A 23,894-nucleotide genomic window follows, 5' to 3' on the forward strand; every position below is an offset into this window, starting at 1 on the left:
AAATGTTTCAAAGATCCCTATTGTTTTAATAACTCATACAGGACTACTTTTTCTATTTCTCATATTAAAAACTATTTTTAGAAAATAATTTTAAAATATCAAAATCAAGTCAAACTACTTATACATAATATTCAGGATCACAGACAATGACATTTTCAGTAAAAACATATGAAGTACAAATACTATAAGTCCAGTATAATTTTCCTATAGCAATTATAGTATAAAATGCCTCAAGGTTCTGAGACCTGTTTCCATTATTTAAAGGAAACAACCACAAAAACTATTGTTAATGGGGTATAGATGATGTACTAGCATATGGTATAATAAAGTTTCTGAAAAATATATAATTTATATAAATATGAGAAGTACAACTTGTTAAATTTCTAATGATTAAGTTATAAACATATTTAAACATTTTCATCTTGCCTGTTTATAATCTCAATTTTGTTTTAATTTTCTTAAATCAGCCGATGAAGGAACATGTTCAGCACAGCAATTTTTAAAAATCTGCCTTTATAACTGCTTATCCTTAACTATTTCCCTGCTTCTCTTTTAGCCTGAGACAAGAACCTGAATGATTTCTGAGAAAAGAGTTGTGTAAGATAAAGGAAATCTACCAGGCTAGACTATGCCTTAGAACTACAGTGTAAGTCAGGAAGATGGTTGAACACATCATAGAACAGGACAATCTCAGACTGAGCTGAAAGAAAATGGAGATCATCCTGTCCAGGAGTTGGCAGTTGTGAGCAAGGCAGATTAGTAGGCAAGAAAGAGGCAAGTAAAGAAGGTAGAGGATTAAAGGAGGAGTAGATGACTATATATACCTGGTCTAGGCATTCCACAAAGTTTGAATAAATAACATATTATTTATGTTGTTGTTTTCTAGTGGATCAGATGCTTTTGAGAGTAATAAAGAAGAAATTCATATAAAGTGTTAGTAAGATAATAGAAGTGTTTTATTATTTTACATTTTCTCATATTCCACAAGTAACGACCACTATCAACTGAAAATTTTGATGTTAAAAAAGAATCCACTAGGGGCAACCTCGTTAGGAAGTGGGAAAGTCTGGGAATGGAGGATGCTCAATTTTTCTCATACAGCCTTTCACAATGTTTAAATTTTTAGCATTAAAAATTGCTAGCACTCATTAAAAGGTATGTTTAAAAAATCCTCTCTGTTCAAAAGGTCTGGAAACCGTTCATCTAGTTCTTTGCTACATAAAGTGTATTCCTTGAAGCAGTCAATATTACCCAATATTGGTATCATACACAATCATCCAGATGCTTGTTAGAAATGTGGAATTTCAGGCCTTATCCCAGACCTCCTAAGTCAAAATCAGAATTTAAACAAGATCCCCAGGTGATTTGTCTGCACATTAAATTTAAGAAGCACTGGTCATTTCAACATAAATCATAACCCTCTGTAAGCCTTCCACATGGTTGACCAGTCTCTGCTACGTCAGTGATAGGGAGCTCATTACCTTCTGAGATAGTCACCATTTTCAAAAATAACTCCTGATTTCTCCTTGGCTAACCCCCACACCAAATCCTTTACAGTTTGGCTTCCCTCAGTTAATTTGATCCCTCTTGTTGTTTAGGCCACACAACTGAATTACTCTTGTCCCCTTTGTCTCAGACCCCATGTGCAATCCATCTGCAAATTCTCTTGGCTTTATCTCTAAAATATCTCCAGAATCTGACCATTTCTTACCACCTCCAGAGGTGTGACCTTGGGCCAAGCTGCCAAGATTACTACAATAGCACAAACCCTTGACATTCTCTGCTACAGTCTATTCTTCACATGTCAGCCTGAATAATCTGCTTAAGTATAAACTGGATCATGTCACTTCTCTGCTCAAACCCGCTGAGGGTTTCCCATTTGATGAGGAAATCAACCCCTCAATAATCAAAAGAACTTCCTATCACATGCACAGTTAACTCAAGTAGCAGAAATAATCCTTAACACAACTACTTTAGAGTAGAATGTCATATTTCCATTTGTTCTGAACTATGACTCCCTTTGTTTTAAATGTATATTTAACCACTTTAAAAATGTATACCTTCAGTATGTGCTGGTGATCCTCTCATTTCTTTCTGCAGTAAACAACAAAAGCCATTATTCTAAAATTCTGCATGTGTGGAAAAATTCTGATTTTTTTTCCCTCACAACCACATCTCACTCATACTATCAACCAAAGCCCTCACAATGGCCTACATGGCTTCTCCATAATGTCTCTTACCTCATACATAGCCTTAGTTCCCCAGCACACACTGCTTCAGCCACACTGGCTTCTTTTGCACACTCCTGCTCAGGATCCTTGTGCTTTCTCAGTAAGGTATCCTCTGACCAAGCCATGCTGCCCACTTCAACTCTCCATTTCCTACCCCATTCCTGTTTTGTTGTCTCCATAGCACTTATTACATTCTAATATACCACACAATTTATTTATTAATTTGCAGTTGTCTCTCTCCCCATTAGAATGTAAATTCCATAAGAGCAGAGATTTTTCTGTCTTATTTCTTGATGTATAACCAATATCTAGAACAGTGCCTGATGCACAGTAGGCTCCCAATAAATAATTGTTAAATGAGTAAATAAAGAATGAACACTCCTATTCATTATTAGATTTTATAATGTGGGAAATCTTCATTCTACCGAGCTGCTATTTGTGTCACTGCAATCCTAGGTCTGTTCTTCGTGTTGGAAGGAATGAAACTACTCTGTGTGACACACGATAGGCCAAGTATTTGAAGAATGGTACCATGTCCACTAGCAGTTTTCACTTCTTCAAATCTAAGATTTTCAGTTATTTCATTCTTACCATTGTTCCTTCAAAGATAATGTCTTTTTTTAATGACTGCACTTCAGATTTCTCTTTTAAAAATAATCGGAATGTCAAAATTTACTAAAGATAAAAGCTTCTTTTCTCTCCTGACAGGGTACAGCCTTAGGCTTTGAATCCTGTGTTGAGGAGGCAGATGTGGTTATATTCACTCTTTCTTCTTCAGCCTCCTCCCTCAGCTCATCAGGGAGGAGTTTCTTTGTTTTTGATTTTCAGCAATTTGACCATGATATGCCTAGAAGTAGTTTTCTTTCCATTTACAGATGGTCTCCGACTTACAATTGTTCAACATTGGATTTTTTGACTTTAAGATGGTGTGAAAGTGATACATGTTCAGTAGAAACCACACTTTGACTTCTCACAAAGCCATACTGCTTTTCACTTTCAGTACAGTATTCAATAAATTACATAAGATATCCAACACTTTATTACAAAATAGGCTTTGTATTGGATGATTTTGCCCAACTGTAGGCTTATGTAAGTGTTCTGAGCATGTTTAAAGTAGTTTAGGCTAAGCTATGACGTTCAGTAGGTTAGGTGTATTAAGTGCATTTTTTACTTACTATATTTTCAACTTATAATGAATTTATTGGTACATAACCCCATCGTAAGTCGAGGAGCATCATGGTCTTTTTAAAATTTCTTTCAACAATGTTTTGTAGTTTTCAAAAGTTTTACATTTCTTTTGATAAATTTATTCATAAATATTTTACTCTTTTTGAAACTATTATAAATGAACCTGTTTTCTTAATTTTTAGAGTATTCATTTTGCTCAGTGTTAGTGTTAATTGATTTTAATATATTAATCTTGCATCCTGCAACTTGATTGAACTTGTTTGTTTACCTAATGGTTTTTCAGTGGATCCCTTAGAATTTTCCATATATAAGATCATGTCCTCTGCAAAAAGACATAGTTTTTTTTCTTTATACTCTGGATGCTTTTCATTTCATTTTCTTGCCTAATTGCCCTGGCTGAAGAGAATTGCTGAAAGTGGACATCCTTGTCTTGTTCCTGATTTTAGAGAGGGAAAGCATCCAGTTTTTTACCACTGACTATGATGTTAGCTGTGGATGCTTCATAGATGCCATTTAGCAGGTGGAGAAAGTTAGGAAGAAGAAACACAAAAAACAAATTAAAAGAACAAGTAAAAAACATATGGAAAGGGATCAGGACAGTGAAATGACTAAGTTATATATACAGGGGGAAAGACCAAATGTCAGAAATATCAACTTAAAAAGAAACTGATGGAATTTATAAAAGTAGATTCTGATATGCTCTGCCATTAGTTATATGATTTTGGCAAAATGTAAAAATTCTGTGTGTCTTTGTTTCACCAATCATAAAAAGAAAATATAGAATATATTTCTTCTGTAAACATAATTTACCTATTTTACAAGAGGCATGGCATGAAACACTGAAAATCTAAGGAGAAAATATATGTTTTTTACATTTAATTTACTTTTTGGCATTCTATACTCTATGAAAGAAATCAAACAAGTAAAGTAGTAAAACAAGAAAGGAAATGAGATAGGGAAAGAAGGGAGAAAATAAAGAAAGAAATACAGAAAGGGGAAAAGGTAAAGAATAAAGGCATATACAGAAAGGGAAGAAAAAATTAGTTATGAACAGGAAAGTAAGTAAGGAGACAGACCAAGGAAAGAAAATTCCAGAAAGACAAAGGGAAGGAAGTAACAACAGCAAAAATATGAGAACCACAAATGGCTGCTGAGGCCCATGTGCTTTTCTTGTATTCATAAGACTCCCTTACAGTACTTCTTTCTTTCTCTCTCATATTAAAATAAAAATCCGTCACTTTTAGCAATATAATATCATGCGATCATTTTCATAGGGATGTTTTGAAAAAATTTGAGGTTATGATGGTTTTAAAGACCCTTGATCTCAAGAAACATACTGTATCTCAAGAGAGACAACCAATCAATAAGACAAATGTTATGTGACAAAAAATAAAAAGGCTAAAACAAGATTTCTGAACTTTGTTTTTTGTAATTCTAGTGTTTTGAGAAGTGTGCATTAAAATGTACCCATCTTTAAGTAGCTTTTAGAATGTTGGCCCTCTCTAGCTTCCTTTCAGGAATTCACAGTGTGCATAGTCTTAAAAGAGTTCTGAGAAGCCAAGCCGTAAGAAAGTGTTTTCAACTTTGGATAACCAAGCATTTGCCAAACTCTTTTGAGCACTTCAATCTAAAAATAAAATAGAATAGAAACATTTATTTTACTAAATCTAAAAATATTTTTAGATTGTTCACTGCTAATTGTTAGTGTTAATTAGTGCAATTTAGTTAGTAAATTTATAGAATAAATGTCCCTACTTTTTTTTTATAATTGATGAAACCGAGACACACAGAATTTTTATGTTTGCCAAAATCATATACTTAACTAATGGCACAGCATCTTAGAATCTATTTTTCATAAATTCCTTCGGAGTTCCTTTTTAAATAAAAATATTGATGAAACATTAATTCTATGAAATTTGTATTTTGTGGAACACATTTTGGGAAACATTGTGTGATGGAGCACAAAATAACAAAAATTCCCTTTCACTCAAGTATTACGAATAAAGGTCATGGAGACTCAGAAAGTATAAGAGAATACAAACTGCCACACAAACTAAAGTCTTTAAATTCTCTATCCCCCCAAAAAGGTTTTGGAGATTGAGAATGCTGACCCATTTAGTTGTCAAAAAGTCAAGTTATCATAGCACTAGTTAAAAAGATTCAGGCTTGTCTAACATTCTTTTTCACTGACATTTTTTAATTGAGATATAAATCACATGCCATAAAATTCAGATTTTTGAAGTACACAACTCAGTAGTTTTTGTTGTAATCACACAGTTATGTAACCATAACCAAGACCTAATTCCAGAACATTTTCATCACCCCAGAATGAATGCCAACCTCATTAGCACCACTCACCATTTTTCCCTCCCCCGAGGCCCTGAAAAATCACTAATGTACTTTCTGTCTCTATGGATTTGTCTATTCTGGACATTTCATAAAAATGGAATTATATAAATAATGTGGCCTTTCCCATCTGTTCCATTGAGATTTTTATGGTTAATATAATCATAGGAATAATAAAAGCAGCCTTAGAATGCAAGTTCTTTTGCTTTGTGTACACAATTCTATCCTGAGCCACTCCCACTCTGATTATTTCATTCCAAAGTGGTTTCTACTTCTGCTATTCCTTCTTTAATGTTGATGATATTAGCACTTCAATGAGACCTTCAAATATTTTTTATGAACTCCTATGTGAATACCTTTTGTAAGTTTATTTATTTAGAAATGACATGGAATGTGAGCTTCCAAGAAAAAACTATTAGGTTGAGTTTGCCATCCAGGATCCAGAATTTTACAACACTAGAAATATTAACACACATTGCTAATCTTGGGCTATACAGACACTCCAAAGTTATGATACATGCTTGGAATTCAAGTTTTCCTGAGCAGATGGACTCACCCAAGAAGAGTTGGGCAAAAACGAATAATAGGAAGATTCTAAGGGATACTAATATTAAAGGGATTGTTTAGGAGGAAGACCAGTAAAGGCTGAAAAGAAGCTGCCACAGAGACAGAAGGAAAATTGAAAGGAACAGTCTCCCAAAATACAAACTGAGTTCCAAGCAAGTAAGAATACAATTCATGCAAGAGTCAGAAAGTGGACAGTGTAGGGGAGGAAAAAAGTATTTCAGTGGTTCACATTACTGGTGGTGATAGAATCTTTCAATGTAAAATAGATTTCTTCCAAACAAAAATAAAGTAGGCCCTATTTGAAGATCACTTACTTCTGAAGTGGAAAAGAAAAGATAAATATACTTGAAAGAATTTTCAAATGTTAGAAAACTAAAGTATTTTCACCCAGAATTTATGTTCCATTGTAATCCCTCCCCTAGATTCTAAGGGAGTCAAAAGATATGAGTTGTAATCTTGGTGTTATCACTATTTGACTAGAGACAACTATTCTTTCAGATCTGTAGTTTTCTAATCTGTACAATAAGGAAGTTGGATTAGGTAATTTCTAAGACCTCTGACATCCTAAGATTTTACATAAGCTACCTAAATAAAAACTTATTTAAGGGATAGATACTATAAGCCACCAAAAAATTAATACAAGGACGAGACCATGATATATGTCAAAGAAAAAAAACTATCTACTGAAATATCAGAGAAATTTGATCCATTTGAAGTAAATATAGCTATCAGACTCTAGGTGGTAAATGCATTAACAAAATTAGAATCTTTTCCTAACGGTAACATTTACTGGAGAACAGTAGCAATTTATTTTTTTAAAGAGTGAGACTACAACATCTGAAAAACAGACCAGCAGGAAGAATAAGACACTTGTTCATCTGTATTTCTGTGAATTTTCTCACTTGGTATTATTTGCAACTGTACTTTTATGTCTGGCAGCAGTGCCAACTTCAGTATGAATCTTATATTATTTTTATCATGTTGATTACATATGTTCACCAGTTTAGTTGTCCATATATGTTTGGTGTGGTTTTCTAAATACTCAGTGACAAAATCCAGAGCACAGCATTTTCACAGAAAGTGTTTACTGTGAAATTTCTCCTTAGAAGTTTGCTTTTCTTTACAGCTTTGATCCATATGACATCCACAGTCCAACATTTCAAATAATGGCTTATGCTTAAATTAAGAAAATGCTTCACTTTGATACAACATGACTACAGTTGGATGTGGTGGTTCTAGAGAGGACCCCGTTTTCTTATGTGATTAGAGATCTGGTCAAATTTGAAGTCTGCTAAAATTTTCCAAACTATGCTTCTTCAGTTTTTATGGTGACTTGGTACTTACATTCTGTTATTCATCAACACTTCACAGAAATACTTGATTTGTCTGAATGAATTTAAAAACCCACAACTGAAGAAAATCAGAAAAACCTGGTTTTAAATATCAAAAGATCCCAAATGAAAAGTATTCCTACAGGCCACACTAACTAAGCAAGTTTTATTGATCACTGTACTTCTTTGCAGGATGAAATTGTTGCAAGATTGAACATAAGAAAATAAACTTACTGGTAAATATCTTTCCTGAGGACAGATCTGCCAAGGGGATTGTCAGCCTGGGGAGCCATGGCAACAGAGCCGATCTTCAAAACCATGGTGTCTTCTTTTGCAGCCTGATTAACTGTAACAAAAGAAAGAGATTTTGAATACACTATAGATCTGTGCATAACTTTATGCTTAAACAGATCTCTTTGAAGGAATGGGATAGAGACCCATTAAGACAAGATCAATAAATGAGGAAAAGTAAAAGTAAAAAATTATGTTTAAAATAAAAATACTTGATGCTTTTCTTTACTCTCTATTTTCTTCATATCTCCTTAAGCATTTTTTTTTGTTAAAATACATGGTTAAAATAGCAATAAAAAAATAAATTCCCCCCCAACATGAAAACATATGATGGTAAATATACAGTATAAGTAATACTGAAGCTGTAAGTTTATCTAATTTCACAATCTTATACTAGTGCATCTTTCTCCCAAGTGACTTTCAGTACTGGGATTTTATTACTCCATTCTTGTCTACAAAGATATTAAAGGATATCACAGAGTCAGTAACAAATTCTCAAGGCCATTTAAATTTACATGATTAATAACAATAACTAAAATACAAACACACACATGCACATGCACACACACACACAAGGGTACAGTATAGCACTTTAAGCTCTAAAATGTTAGAAAATCCAAAATAAATATGTTGGGTATAATGTTGAAGATGGAAAAGACCAATTAATTATTTAATGTGAGAGAACATTTCAAGTTGTTATTCAAGACAGTTTTAAATTTTAATAATTTCTAATGTGAAATTGATTGAGAAATAGAAACTTCACCCGTTTAAAAGTTCTACCTCCTAACGAAGTCTAAAACTAAGGTAAGTAAACTCAGAAAACAAAAAAGGTAAAAAGACATATCAGTTCTAATTCTTTTCTTTGTATTGAATAAGACAATATATAACTGTATGTTCTCATCTTAAGAAACTCAGCACTTTTTCTATAACTCACTGGCTAATTCAATGTCTTTTCTAAGGATTATATGGGATGGGCAGGTGCTCTTGATGGCCCCCCCCCCTACCATTTTGCCTTTTACCACTCCCTTTATGGTCATCTTACTCTGCTTTCTTCTTTCCCCACTGAACATCTTTCTTCTTACTTTTTCTGATTTTCTTAATCCTAACTTTCTTTTAAGTTCCCTAAATTTTATTCCCTATTCTCCAACAGATAATTTTACTATAGCAGCTGTTTAAACATTGTTTAAAATTGTTTAATAATTGGTAACAACATACAACTTTCTGGGTTTTGAAGTAAACATATATTAAAATTCATAATTTCTCTCAGGGAACTATCATCTGCCACAAATAGAGCAGAAAAGGACTGGCTGCAAGGCCTCAGGAATATCCTGAGTAGAACATGCCTGCAAAAGAATACAATCCATATTTCCCAAAATGTGGTGCCCAAAGAATGCAAAAGCTAGGAGATTATTTCCAGCTGCTTCAGCAGTATACTTGGTATGGTCTGCCTTGTATTAGTCCAAAAAAAGAAAGTCAGACTTAGGAAAATCAGAAAAAGTAAGAAGAAAGATCTTCAGTGAGAGAAAGAAGGAACCAGAATAAGATGACCATAAAGAAAGAGGGGGAAGGCAAAATGGTAGGGAGGTAGAAAGTGGGAGGACAGCAAAAGGGGGAAAAAAGAGATGAGCTATCAAAATAAATATTAGCTTGTAGATGCCACAGTAAAGACAATACTTCTAAATGTCCGCTGCAAAAAAGATCAAATAGAAAACTACTCCTCATGTAGCTGCACTATTTTCAAATGACTAGAGGTCTGGCTTGATTATATGTCCTTGTACTATGAACATTGTTTACATTTCACAGATCTTGCATTCTATGCCAAGCTTATCAAATAGTTCCATGTGGGTAAAACCTCTGATTAAGCAGCAGGCATCAATTAAATCAATAAATAGTAAGTCTGGAGAATAGACTGTACCACAAAAGTGCAATTAGTGTACTTGCTAACTGTTCTTTCAGGCTACAGATACTACCCACCATATGAAGTACTGAAATGTAATAGAAATGCTGCAGTAAATGAGGCACATATGGAAGAAAAATGACGTATTTGGTGCTACATACAAAGCCAGATCCAAGAACAGAATTCTGTTTCTCTTAGAGCCAAAAGTGTTCTCAGTAGATTATACTGTCTATGAAGTTATAATAAAAAATACATACAAGCACTTTATGCAGGTCATCTATAAACTAGATTAAAATAATTAATTTTATTATAAAAAGTATTCGGCTTTTCAAAATATATCATTGAGATACAAGAAAAAAATAATAAAAATGTGTATTTACACAAGAAAGTGCCCTGAGTCATTTCTTCAGTTATTTTATAGCTGTAAAAAAACAAGCTTCCTTTTTTTGGTTTATTTCACCTGCATTTAACAGTTGGACCATATGAGGAAATATTCCCTCTAGAAGCATTTTCAACATGAAAATGAATGCCTTCCTTCTTTACATTAACTGTATTTTTAAAAACTGAGTCTCATGGAGGAACTACTCACTCTAGAAGACTCATACTGGATCAAAAAAACAGTCTACAGTTCTCAAAAAAAAAGCGTAAGCTGAAAGTCAAATACCTATAGATTCAGAATCATGATAATAACTGTATATAATGCAGACAATATTCAGGTTGAAAACCAGAATTTCAGTTTGACTACTCTAAGTAAAATATTAGAATGTTAAATATATTTTTCTTATGATTAACTGAATTTTAAACATGATTAAAAAGTTCCACATTAATGTAAAATAAAATAAATTATAAGTCTGAAAGATTTTATCTGTTCTTGGGGCAAAAGAATGTGTATATGTTTATGTGAAGACGCACAGATGTGCAAGTGTGTATGGCAAATGAAAAGGCTATAAACAACTCTGAAATCATGAACTGGCATCAGTAATCAAAAGCTTGAATGAACAGCAGAATTTTCATGCAATGTCAGATAATGTAAGACTCTGTTGCTTACAACTAAGTTTTCTTAAGTCCAACATGAAATCAGTGTGTTTTGGAGACTTAACTATCTTTTAAGACTCTCATTATAGTAAAACACCTAAAGTGTCAGAAATATTAGATATCGCCACTGTGTAAGTTTGTACTTTTAAAAAGCCGTAACTGTGTGACAGTCCTACATGAAGCTATCAACAAAAGGTTTTAATTAGTTATTGTCATACTGGTAGCTGAAAATAGAAGTTTCAATAAATGTGCAACCTAACAACCATTATGCATATTAGTGGAAGGTTTATTTGTATTTAGTTTAAAAATCATTTCCATCTGATTTAGTTTAAATATCAAAGATTGCTCTGTGATATTCTTATAATAAGTTGCTGCTGAGAAGTATGATGTAGCAACATTTAGTTATACTATCATACATGAGGCAACTTACATATATATTTTCAATTTAATTAATCTGATAAAAATACTTTTCAAACAAACTTCCTTTAAAGCCTTTCTAGAATAAAATGAATGCTATGCTCTTGACTGTATCTTACTAGAGTCAAGTCAAAATATTTATTTTTAATGGAATTGCTGCTTCAATCACGATTTCCTTATTTAGTTTCGTTATATCTTTTAACATTTATTAAATGAAAACATCCAGTCTTCTACACAAAATATACATTTAAAAATTTATCTATAATTTAAAATGGTGAAAATGGTGAACTTTATGTTATACGAATTTTACCTCAGTAAAAAGGTTTTTCTCTAACCTTTTCATGGTGAATTATGATCATTTGAATTAAGAGTAGCAATGGAGAGACAAAGTATCAAAAATTTAACATAACATAATGTATCTAAATTTTTAAATTTTTGGCATTCACTTTTATATTTGTATTTTCAAGATGGACACATAGCCTGGAAATTTGTTATGCCTCAGATACATATAGGTATAGGTATAGATATAAGTATGGATATATGCATAGGTACAGACATACACACACAGGCAGAGGACAAAAACCAGAAATGTAAAAATATATGCAATACATATGCCACACAAAAGGATTAATATACAAAGAGCTCTTATTAATTAATAAGGAAAAGATAACTTCTTAAAAAGTAGTATACTTTTCATTAACGAGACTGACAACATACCATAAAGTTTTATAAATCTCTGTCAGGGTGAGAGTAAGGAAATGGAATAAACTGGTACAACCATCTAGGAAGGCAATTTTACATCTATTAGTATTTTCAACGTATGTATCTTTGATCTAGCAATGCTTTTGAGAGTAACTTATTCTATAGATATACACACGTATGTCATAAAACACACCACTAAAACTTTACTGCAACAAGTGTTCATATTTGCAAAGGATTAAAATTAACCTACAAGTCCATAGAGAAATGTGACACTATATTTTCCAAAGATTACTATAACAACATCTATCTCATATGCTTTTATTCAAGGTGACCTTAGGAAGTACGTAGGCACCTGAATTAAAGAATTAATTATATGTTAAAAAACTCACCACAATCACACCAAAAAGAAAAAAAGAAAAAGAACAAAACAAAACAGTTTTAAAAACAAAATGGAAAAAGTCTGGAAATATTTTTTCAATTATAATTTAATTGGGGATTTTTCAATACATCTTTGATGATTGTGACAGAAAAATAATGCTAGTTAAACAATGAACTTCTGGCCTCTCCACAGAGATGCTCAGGTGCTCAGCACACAGGTGTTACTATCCTGGGAGCTCCCATTGTTTTTGTTGATGGAACTGTGCCTGCACATTGACATTGTTCAGAATATACCACAAATCCTGCACTAATATGAAAAGGCTTCCAAGCCTTTTGGTAGTTCCTCAAAAACACAGAGTTCTAAACATGGAATTACCATACAACCTAGAAATTCCACTCTCATGTATACACCCAAGAGAACTGAAAATAGGGATTCAGCAGATACTTACTTGCATGCTAGTGTTCACAGCAGCATTACTCACATTAGCCAAACAAAAGGTGGAAATGACCCAAGTGTCTGTCAGATGAATGGATAAACAAAATGTGGTATATACACACAAAAGGATATTATTCAGCCATAAAAAAAAATGAACTTCTGATACATGTTACAACTTGGGTAAACCCTGAAAATATGCTAGGTAAAATAAGCCAGACACAAAAGGACAAATACTGCATGATTCCATTTACATGAAATTTCTAGAATAGGCAAATTCATAGAGACAGAAAATAGATCAGAGTTTACCAGGGGCAGGGGGTAGTTTTTGCTTAATGGGTACAGAGCTTCTGTTTGGAAATAGATGATGAGGTTTACCCAACACTGTAAATGTAAATACTGCCATTGAATTACACTCTTAAAAACTGTTAAAATGGAAGATTTTATATAATATATATTTTACCACAATACAAAACAAGTTTTCCAAACCAATGATCAAGACATTTTACAGTTACAGGCAAACTCTGCCTTAGGAGAGAAGTGACATTTGTCACTGTGAATAAGATCCTTCTAGTGATGACTACCTAAGGGCCATGACCAACACTGACATAGATGGTGAAAAAACAAGTCTGTCATAGAGGTTTCTCTCACAGATATGGTTAGTTACAAAAAGTTCATTCAAAGGAGCTCTGCAATGAAGGACTAACTAAAATGCAACAGCAATTCACTGTGAAAATGTCCCCTCCACTAACAAATACCAGTCAAAGAATTTGAGAAGCATTCAGTACATCAAATAGATAAAATATTTTAAGACAAATGAGATTTCTGAATACAGATCAAATGCCCACACTGAGAAACAGCTATGTCTAATTCAGGAAGTTTTACCAGTATAAACACTATTGGACACCTAATTTAAAAGTTTCAGCCAGGCAGGTTCATGCAGAAAAATCAACATACTAATGTCACTTTATATTATTGGCCAGCTTTAAAACTTAATAAAGGGATGATGAAGCACATATATTTGGTTTACTATTTTAAATTTATATTTGTGGCCAATACTGATATTTTATGGCATAAAATGGGTTTCCAAGAAGGACATGCTAAATTAAAACAGTGTAGGGTTATAGAAAAAAAGGACTCAATTTGGGGTCAGTCAACATGCAATTATTATTCAGAAACCAATTAGGTCATAAAATTTGAGAATCATTTGTAAATCATGAACAGTTTGTATTACCACAAAAAGTAGCACAACCAGATATGTTGCTTTACTTGCTTTTCTGTCTCTTTTGCCTCTCACTATTTTCTTAGCTTTTCTCATATAGCATTCTTCTTGTATTTCTTTTCACTTCATCCCAACCTCTCACCTCCAACATCACTTTTTTTCTTATTTTTCAATGATATTTTGGCCTTGCCAATTGTTTACATTCAACTGAAAATAATTAAACAATTACAGAATGGAGAACATAAAATATATGCTGCAAGGAATTTTCAGGAAATCATAAAAGCTTACCAGCCAGAGAGATATTTACAGAAAATAACATCCTTAACCATAACCAAAACCATATTTAGATTTTTTAAATAAAAAAGATAGCATAAAACTTTCTTTACTCATATTTTTATCTAGATACAAAATTTTTATGATTTTTTAAAATAAAAAATAGCTATAGGTACTGCAACACGGTGCTATTTTTCAAATGTAATTGACTACCCCTAATTCTTTTCCCAAAATACTGATACATTTTTTGTAATAAAGCCAAAATACTTCTGTTTCCATGATGTTTTCCTCACATTCTCAGCGATAAAATAAAAAACACGGTTTGATAATTTCAGCGATCTTTTATGTCTGTGCTTCCTCTGCTTATGAGAAAATATTATTACAACTTTCAAACTACAGTCCTCAGAGAACTATCATGTGTAAAACTATAGGGTTTTTTTTTAACCTACGTAACTTTAAAGTAAATTACATTATCTAAAAATTCATTAGATTCTCATATAATGAAAGATAACAATAAAGAAAAAGCATAAAGGTCATAATCTTTGCAATAAATATATAGCTTCTTAGTTTTCTGGTTGACAGGTTGTCTCTTGATTACTTTTAATTGTGCAATAAAGACTTACTCGTTATTCTTTAACTTTATTTGTTTCTACAAACTAATCAGATGAAAGCAATTGTATAAAACTATCAAAATATAGCAATATTAATAAGGTAACAGTAATTTCACATCTCAAAGTAATAGATTTTAAGAAGTCTCTAGCAAAAATTAGACATAAAAAGTAGGAGCTGGTTTGTATTAAGAATTCATGAGTATAAGACACTGAATTTAGCTCTAGACACCTTGTTAATTAAGGACTATAAAGCTCTATAAATATTTTTTTGAATTACACAAATGAAAAAAAGAACCATTATTAAGCCTTAATTATTTATGATACCAGGCAGAACACCTTCCCTAGTTAAGATCATCTGTCTATGGCACAAAGAACAAGAGATAGAACTAGATTCTGAGGAGAGGGAGAACGAAGCCAGGTGATTTTCCTGTTATTTATCATCACTGACCATTCAAGGTCTTCCTCCTCCACATAACTAAAAGAAAAAAAAAACTTTTGCTATTTTTAATGTGGCACAGACTATTACCCGTCCCTCAAATATAAATTCTCTTTTCTCTCTCAAATTCACAAAGCCCTAATTATTAGCTGGGCATATGTTATAGTTTGAATGTATGTGTCTCTCCAAGATTCATATGTTGGAACTTAAACTCCAAGGCAATGGTATTAAGAGGTGGGGCTTTGGGGAGGTAATTAAGCCATGAGGGTTCTGTCCTCATGGATAAGATTAATGCCCTTATAAAGGGCATGAGGGAGTGAGTTCATCCCTTTTTGCCCTTCTGCCCTTTTCCTATGTAAGGACACGGCAAATAGGCATCAACTTGGAAGCACAGAACCACCCTCACCAGACACTGAATCTGCCAGTGCCTTGATCTGAGACTTCCACACCTCCAGAACTGTCAGAAATAAATTTCTATTATTTATAAATTACTCAGTCTAAGGTATTTTGTTATAGCAACAGGAAAGGACTAAGACAGCATACTACCACCTGGGTAAAAGACTGTATCTCAGCCTCTCTTGCAACTGGGTATTATCATATGATTAAGTTTTGGCCAATGAGGTAAAAGTTGTAGTAAAATGTGGGACACCCAAAATTCTACTTTAAAAAAAAGGGCACAGCCTTCTCATGATAACTTAACTCCCACTTATTTAGAGCTTACTATGAGACTAGCACTATGTACATCATCTCATGTTGTCATCATATGAAGTAAGCTATTAATGCAGCCTGCTCAAGATTTCACAGCTTATAAGTGGTAAAGTGGGAATTAAACTCAGGTCTGTGTAACTTCAAAGTCCATACCATTAACCACTGTGCATTATGTCAACCCAAATCCCAAAAGTTATCCATTCTTTTATAACACGGGAAACCAAAATTTTAAAAATCACTCTTTGGGAGGTGAAGGCAGTAGGATTATCAACTCAATTCAGTTAAAGACATAGAACAATTTCACGAGGCACTGAGAAGTCTGGAAAAAGCCACAGGAGCCTTGATGTGTTTGATTAAATTTTTTTGCCTATCCTCAGTTATCAGGTTGACATTTAAATAACAGAATTTTTACACATTTCATCATTCTGAACATTATCTTGTATTTAAACAAAATTTTAGTTATCTGAGATATATATACAATCAAATGTTTAATAAAACAAATGACAGAAAGTACAGGTTGAACATCCCTAATCTGAAAATCAGAACTCTGAAATGCTCCAAAATTTGAAACTTTCTGAGCATCGACATGACACTCACAGGTAATGCTCAAAGGAAATGCTCACTGAAGCATTTCAGATTTTTGGATTAGGGATGTTTAACCAATAAGTATAATGCAAATACTCCAAAATCTGAAAAATTTCCAAGTCTAAAACATTTCTGGTCCCAAGCATTTTGGATAAGGGACACTCAATCTTTATAAACTTTACTGGCAAAAGCCCTGAAGAAAAAAAATCTCATAGTTCTTACTCTACTAATTAATGACCAATGGAGTCAGATACTCAGTATTCTGATATATCTCCTAAAGATTTAGTTATAGAATAACTATAACATATTACTTTTTCTGAAATTCTCCAAATTGCAAAGTACAACCAGCTGCCCATATTTAAAAAACAGACAAGAAAACAGAAAATGAGTGTCACCAGAAGAAAATTATTTAAAATAAGATTAAAAAAATTTTTACAAGACAATACCTTCAACAGTTGGTTGCATTTCCTCTATTTTTGGAACAAAAATTCTGATTACACTTGTATTGATATAAATCAAAGGTAAATTGCGTGAAGTCAGCGTATGGGTCCTCATGGGCTGCCCAGGAGATTTTCTTTTCTCTTTTTGGGTCTTTTGTAGTTTTGCTTGAAATATACTTGTGATGGCATTAAGTAAAGGAAAACAAAGGACAATATCAAAGGCTTGTGCTGAAAGGAGAATTTCATGAAGAAAATGAGGGGAACCATCCGTTAAACCTTCAGATAACTTATGAAAACTTCTTCGCTCATTTCTTGATGTCAACTTGTGGCGAACATTTTTTGTTACAGCTCTGGTATATGTCAGAGAGAGAAATCCATGCTGTTGATGAGAGCCATCTAGAAGTTTTGCGGTCGTCTGTTCCAGAAAAAGGAAATCACAATACATATTTCATTAAAAAAAGAAAAAAACTAATGAAAGAAGAAAATGACCTCAGTTAGTATTCTGACCTTTTTGTCTTATTCACTCTATACCTCTTAGTAAACACACGACTAATCAATTCTGCACATGGTACAAAAGCTTCTAAGACTGTTCGAATGACTGAACAGAAAATCAGAAATCCTGAGTTTGAGCTCTAAATTTTCAGAGAGGTAATTAACCTCTTTGTGCCTGTTTCTGTGATTTCTGCATTTTCTGTAACATTAAGAATTTGGAAAACACTATCTCTTGATTTTTATCTCTCATTTCTCAATAATTTTTCATTAAGAGTATCAATATACTGTCATAATATGAGTCACAGAGGGATTCTTTATTCAGATGGAATTGAAATAATCATGTTATATATTTTTATTTGGGATCAAACCTCAATAGGGCAGATGATTGCCTGCACTGGATGATGTCACTTCAACATTTATAAGAGCAGAATTTTTCCTTTAATGATTTGCCTAATTTATATGAAGACAGAGCCCATAAAAAGAGCTTCACTGATACCAGGCTTTGATAACTAAACGAACCAGTTAGTGCATCTTTACTGGAAATAGTAATGTGACACAAAAACAAAACATTTGTTTTTTGGAATTTGCCTATTTTCAGTGGCTATCACATTGTTTAGAAAACCTATCACGTCTCCTACAACTCATAATCTTAGGTATACTACTGTATTAGTAAACATATAACGTTTGAGGAAGAGTAAAACAAAATTATAACTGTTATATTTCTGTTAAAACTAGCCCAATTAATTTTCATATTTTAATTTTACAATATAAACAAATTATAGTAAAACAACATATTTTTAAAAAGTAAAGTAAAATGCATATTTTTGTATTCCTCATAAGAAAAGGATACCCTCAGGCTGGCTGGTTAGCTCAGCTAGTTAGAGCATGCTGTTATAACACAAGGTCAAAGGTTTGTATCCCCATACGAGCCAATTGCCCCCCCCAAAAAAGAAAAAGAATACCTGTTGAACAAAATTTTTCCAAATCAATCAATGTATGTAAAGTGCTATTTTGCAAATTATTTAATGTAAAATTCGAGTAGAATTGTTATATCCCACATTCCCAACCCCTCTTCCCAATACCTGAAAATGTTTTTTAATTATTAGAGTCAAGAGGGATGTTAACAAAAGAACTGAACTGGGGAAAAAGAAAAAAGAAGGAAATATATTCATATAAAAAGAAAAAAGAAGTAGCAAAGCAGTGATGTGTCTGAGCCTATGTTATCCCATCTCTCCTAACGATCTTTTGTTTCTACTTTCTTCCTCTCATGTTGTTGTCAACTGTCATCCAATGACATGGTGAGAGAAAAAGAAAAGTATGCAATTCAGCTATCATCACTAATTTTGCTTTTAATCTGGACTTTACCCTGAAAGAAGGCAAAAAAATTTATCTTTGTACAAAAGGTCTTCAAAAATTCATGGAAGAATTCATGTTATCTTTCAATTCAAATTTTCCATGAACTTTCTGAAGTACCTTTGTATATGTTCTTACCTTCTTGCCCCGTAACTGACCATTAAAAAAACAACTTGGAAAGTAAGCATTAAATTGTTGTTCAATATAATCATTTTTCCCCCAATGGTCTGCCCTCAGAGCATTTTTCACCATTCTCAACTTTTGCACTGCTTCTCCTCCCTAATTTCCCTTTCTTTTTGCTTTCTATACTCAAAACAAAAACAAGCATGGTAAAGTAAGAATGCTGCCAGTCTTACCACCACATTGCTGAATAGCAGGCAATAATGAATGGAAAAGGGTGATTGGGGACAGCCCCAATGGAAGAGGCCACAGCAATGCTGTCTATTCTAGTGTCTAAACTGGACTCTGGGGAGGGGGTTAGTACTGACCACTAATCTAAGTAATCTAACTCATAATAAATCTTTATTAATAGCAACATTTAAACTGTGGAAGTAGTATAAAAGCTATTATAATGTATGAATAGTTTGATTTAGAAAAATTTTTAAACATATCGAATGTTTAAAGGTAACACTCTTGGAAGGTAAGCTACGTGAGGGAAGAGTGCTTTTATGTTTTTATTTTTTTAAAACATCCTTAACTCCCTTAATATAAGAGGAAAAAATGGATACTATTTGGAGTTGAGATAATATAAATACTACATTTCATACAATAATAATTAATATTATACTATTTAAATAGAAAAGTGAGAAAACACTAATGATTAAGGAAATTTTAACAAAAGGCATTTAATTTAAAAATTTTATAAAAAATACAATTTTTTAAAAGGACATTAATAATAAATTTGGAGGTTTTTTATGCATACCTGTTAAATTATTAAGAATGTTTCTCATAGACACAAATGAACATTCAAAGAGATGAAATAAATCTAAACAGAACTTCCACTGACATGAAAGCCAAATTTAAGAGAACTTTTTCCAGTACTAAAGAGAGACCATGCCAGAAAAAGTTTGAAATCAAATCAGAAAATAGCATTTGCTATGCAAATACACTATTAAATATGAAATGAACACAATTATTTAAAAGACTTTTATAATGTAAAGATACATGTCTGAAATCTCTTTTGAGCTACAAAAAGGGGAAAGAAATAGATGAATAGTTCGCACTTGCTGAGAAAATATCTAGTATTGTTTGCAGTAATTTAATAAATACTTAGAAGAATGGCTTATTGCCATTGTGATAATTTGCAATTAATATTTAAAAATTACACACATTTTTATTGACTTTAAGAATATCACTTAAAATAATTAGCTTAAGAACATATTTAGATGTGGTACAATTACAAAAAGCAAGGTTATAAACTTCTAAAAGTCACTGGCATATAGTTAAGTGTTTGTCTTCTATCTAGTCAATGACAGAAGTACAGAGTACCAAATAAGGTACTTTGAATTAGTTGTGAGAAGGCAATGGCATAATAGAGAAAAAAAACAAAAAACAAACAAAAAAAAACCCAAGAAGCAATCTCAGTAAGAATCATAAAAGAAATGATAAGAAGAGTATTGATCAATGCTTGACCATTCAATACATGCACAATTAGAAAACATATTTAACGTCCTACTTTGATTTTCCTATATCGATCGTAAAATTAGCCTGTATTCATAAAATCAGGGTGACCCAGAAACAAGTGACCCAGAAACAGATTATAGTGGAAAACCAGTATATGATTTTAAATTACTTTATAGTTAATTTACAAATTGGATACTACAGAGGAAAATGAAAATCAAGAGTTGACTCTACAGACAGTTCAATTCCTCTGGGTTCCTGTTAATGGGAGTTCTGTAGCATAATTTAAAAATGATTTCTTACAGAAGGAAAGAAGCCAGAGCAATTACTGAAAGGGTCCTGCTTGCTGATGGGTCGAACCAACAAGGTGCGTCTGTTCAGCTTGTCAGTACAGGAAAGGAAGACACCTCCACATTGCCCCAAAGACCAACACTCTTCCCCAAGGCTTGAGATGATGGACAGGAGCAAAGAAGGTGAAAAGACAAAAAGCAATAAAAGCCATAAGCAAAAAAAATCTGAATAGTTTTTAATTCTGCTCAAGTTTGCATAGGTTTAGGTTTGAGCCACTGCTAGGTATGGCCTCTGTCTGGACCATCTTCTGCAAAAGCATTGTTAATGGAAGTAAACAAAAAATAATGGCTTTTAGTGTAAAATTATTACTTTTAGTTTATGGTTAAGGACAGTCCAGCATAAACTCACTTATGAAATGGGAAAAACTTCCAAAAAGTCAACACAATAGTACATTAAAGCTAATATATAGTAATAAAAGCAATCCTACCTTTGCCGCTTTGGATAAATTTACTTAATTGCTATAATAGAAAGATAGTTACAAAACATGAGCAGCTTAAAAGAATAAATAATTTTAAATTTATAATGCAATTTTAGAGGAATAGTTCAAAAATAATTTAGTCTGAGCTCTAATTCTTGTAACCATTAGTCCTACTGAATGAAAAAAAGATAAACAGTTTAAAATATATTTTTAAAAATCATAATTACTAAATGAATCTCACCACAGGTTTTTCTTTGCACTGCAGAAATACTCCTTCAAAATGTCCTGACTGCCAACCTTCCCCTGGCCTGGAAAACATAAGTTCACCTTATCTATTCTCTTCAATTTTGGGGAGTTAAAAATCAAGCACGTATAACTATTTCAAATAGTTCTGTAGTAAACAATACTACACTGAACTAAAACGTGTATCTGATAAGGCAATCAACAGAACAATTTACATTAGCACCTTACCCTGATAGTTCTATATAGAAGCATATATCCTAATGGTAAATTGTACATTTACTTCGTTGGTTATTAATTTCTATCTCATCAACAAGACATGTAAGATCCATAAGAATGGGATCTATGTCTATTTTTGTTAAACACTATATCCCTGGTGCTTATCATAGCTCTTGGCACATAACACACACAATAAACTTTTAGATTAAATGAATGAATAAATTATTTAAAATTTACATAAATTTAAAAGTAAAGTCAGGGATAAACTACAACATAGCTTATAATAGTCACATCATGAAGAAATTACCTAGCTATAATACTGTACTGATGATGTATCACTTGTAAAGATCATTTTGTTTTAGATATGTACCATGTGAAAGGAAATAAAGAGCTAAACATTCCATTATTAAAACCAATTAATGATTCACTGTTAATATGACAAAAATAATTATCACGTAATTGTCAAGATAATGCTGTTATAACAAGTCTTAATACATATCCAACAAAACATTTTGTATTTTACATAATTTTTCAGTTGTGACAGATTTGACAGTTACTGACATAAGCAATATGAAATATGTGATAATGGATAAAAATTCAAATGTTTTAATGTAGAATTAGAAACTTGTTCAATTAAAAGACTACATGTGCTTCAATAAAAAATTACTGAATGAATAAATGTTATGAATCCAGAATGAAATTAAATTTAAGGCTGTTGTTAAGCCAAAATACTACGAAATTAAGTATGATGCTATTTAAAAAATATTTTTCAAAAGCATTTGTGAGTTTTACAGTATGTGAATTATATTTCAATTAAAAAATAAAACATTAGTATACTATTATAAAGCCAAAAAAAAAATTTGTATTTTTATTTGGGAAAAGTTAATGACAAAACTGCTATAGAGCTTGTGAAAATATCTAAAACTTAACTTTTTAATTATTATTTATTATTACAAATAAACCATATTTGCATAAAATAATACTCTTAGTAGAAATTTATTAAAGAAGGAACAATATGTTTCTAGGAACATCCATCACATGTACATTAATCATCTGTGAGATAAGAAAAGTCTTCAGAGTGCTAAGGGACATGAGCTGTTGCTTTAGCTCAGTGTATCATTATACTGTTATTGGGAGTGGATGAGAAGTATAGAGCAAAAACTACAGCCATCAACTGTGTTCCAGGCATCTTAGCAAATATAAAACACACATAATAAATTGTGGGAGATGATCAGTAAAAGGAGCTTATTTCATTTAATATGGCAATGTGAATATTTATGAACAGATTGACAATTTTATAAAACAAAATTTTATTATACCCCATATATGAATGAATACTAAATAAAATTAACCAATTTATCTGTTAAGAACACTCTTTGGGAAAAAGTATAGCCATTTTTTAAAATAGCCAACTTAAAATAGAAAAATTCTTAGTGACTTTGTTCAAAGTAAATATAGCTTTTGCTATGTTCATTACTCACTATTTACCTGCTTCTATAGTGATCAATATTGAAACTCTCTATTTTACATTTCACTTTGGTGTATACATCCTGGACATCTATGGAAGCACTGAGATCTTCTAGTTCACTGACCATACAAACCTCTGCAATAAGAAGCAAACATTAATATCAATACAGTTCTCACAATCAATACTAAAACTTTCTATTTGGCATTTCAAGTTGGTATATACACTCTGGATATTTACAGAGGCACTGAAATCACACAAACTTCTACAATAATAGGCAAAATTAATATCATTAACATTAATGTTAATATTAGTATTAATTAATTAATATTAAAGAACTTATAGGCCTTACAATTAAGATAAGACATCTATTCAATTTAGGGGAAATCCCAGTTAGTGCTTGAAGTGATGCCTAATATCAGTCAATGATCTTTGCAATCCTTTTAGTGACAATGATACAACATAAAAGATGACCAATAAGGAAATTCCCTCATGACTCTTGGGATGAATTTCAATACAAACAGGACAAAATGTAGGTATTATAAAGTCACAGAGAATATGTATACATGAACACATAAACCTTAAATATTGATAAGATTCAACATGTTAGCATGGCTAATAGAAATTGCCTGAAGTAGATGTAAT

General features: G+C 32.2%; 1 protein-coding gene across 2 annotated transcripts in view; it reads right to left on the minus strand.

The window, feature by feature from the left end:
* The window catches only part of VPS13B (vacuolar protein sorting 13 homolog B), a 794,525-nt gene that overhangs the window by 314,177 nt on the left and 456,454 nt on the right, over positions 1-23,894 (minus strand). For both annotated transcript variants that reach the window (XM_063079322.1, XM_063079323.1), the window contains exons 27-30: positions 23,273-23,387; positions 21,567-21,633; positions 17,098-17,506; positions 7,898-8,009 (exon numbers count right to left, since the gene is read on the minus strand). In XM_063079322.1, the coding sequence (XP_062935392.1) occupies positions 7,898-8,009; positions 17,098-17,506; positions 21,567-21,633; positions 23,273-23,387 (703 nt within the window). The remainder of the gene's footprint in view (positions 1-7,897; positions 8,010-17,097; positions 17,507-21,566; positions 21,634-23,272; positions 23,388-23,894) is intronic.

The sequence above is a fragment of the Cynocephalus volans genome, chromosome 15 (genome assembly GCF_027409185.1).
Source record: "Cynocephalus volans isolate mCynVol1 chromosome 15, mCynVol1.pri, whole genome shotgun sequence".
Classification (NCBI taxonomy): Eukaryota; Metazoa; Chordata; class Mammalia; order Dermoptera; family Cynocephalidae; genus Cynocephalus; species Cynocephalus volans.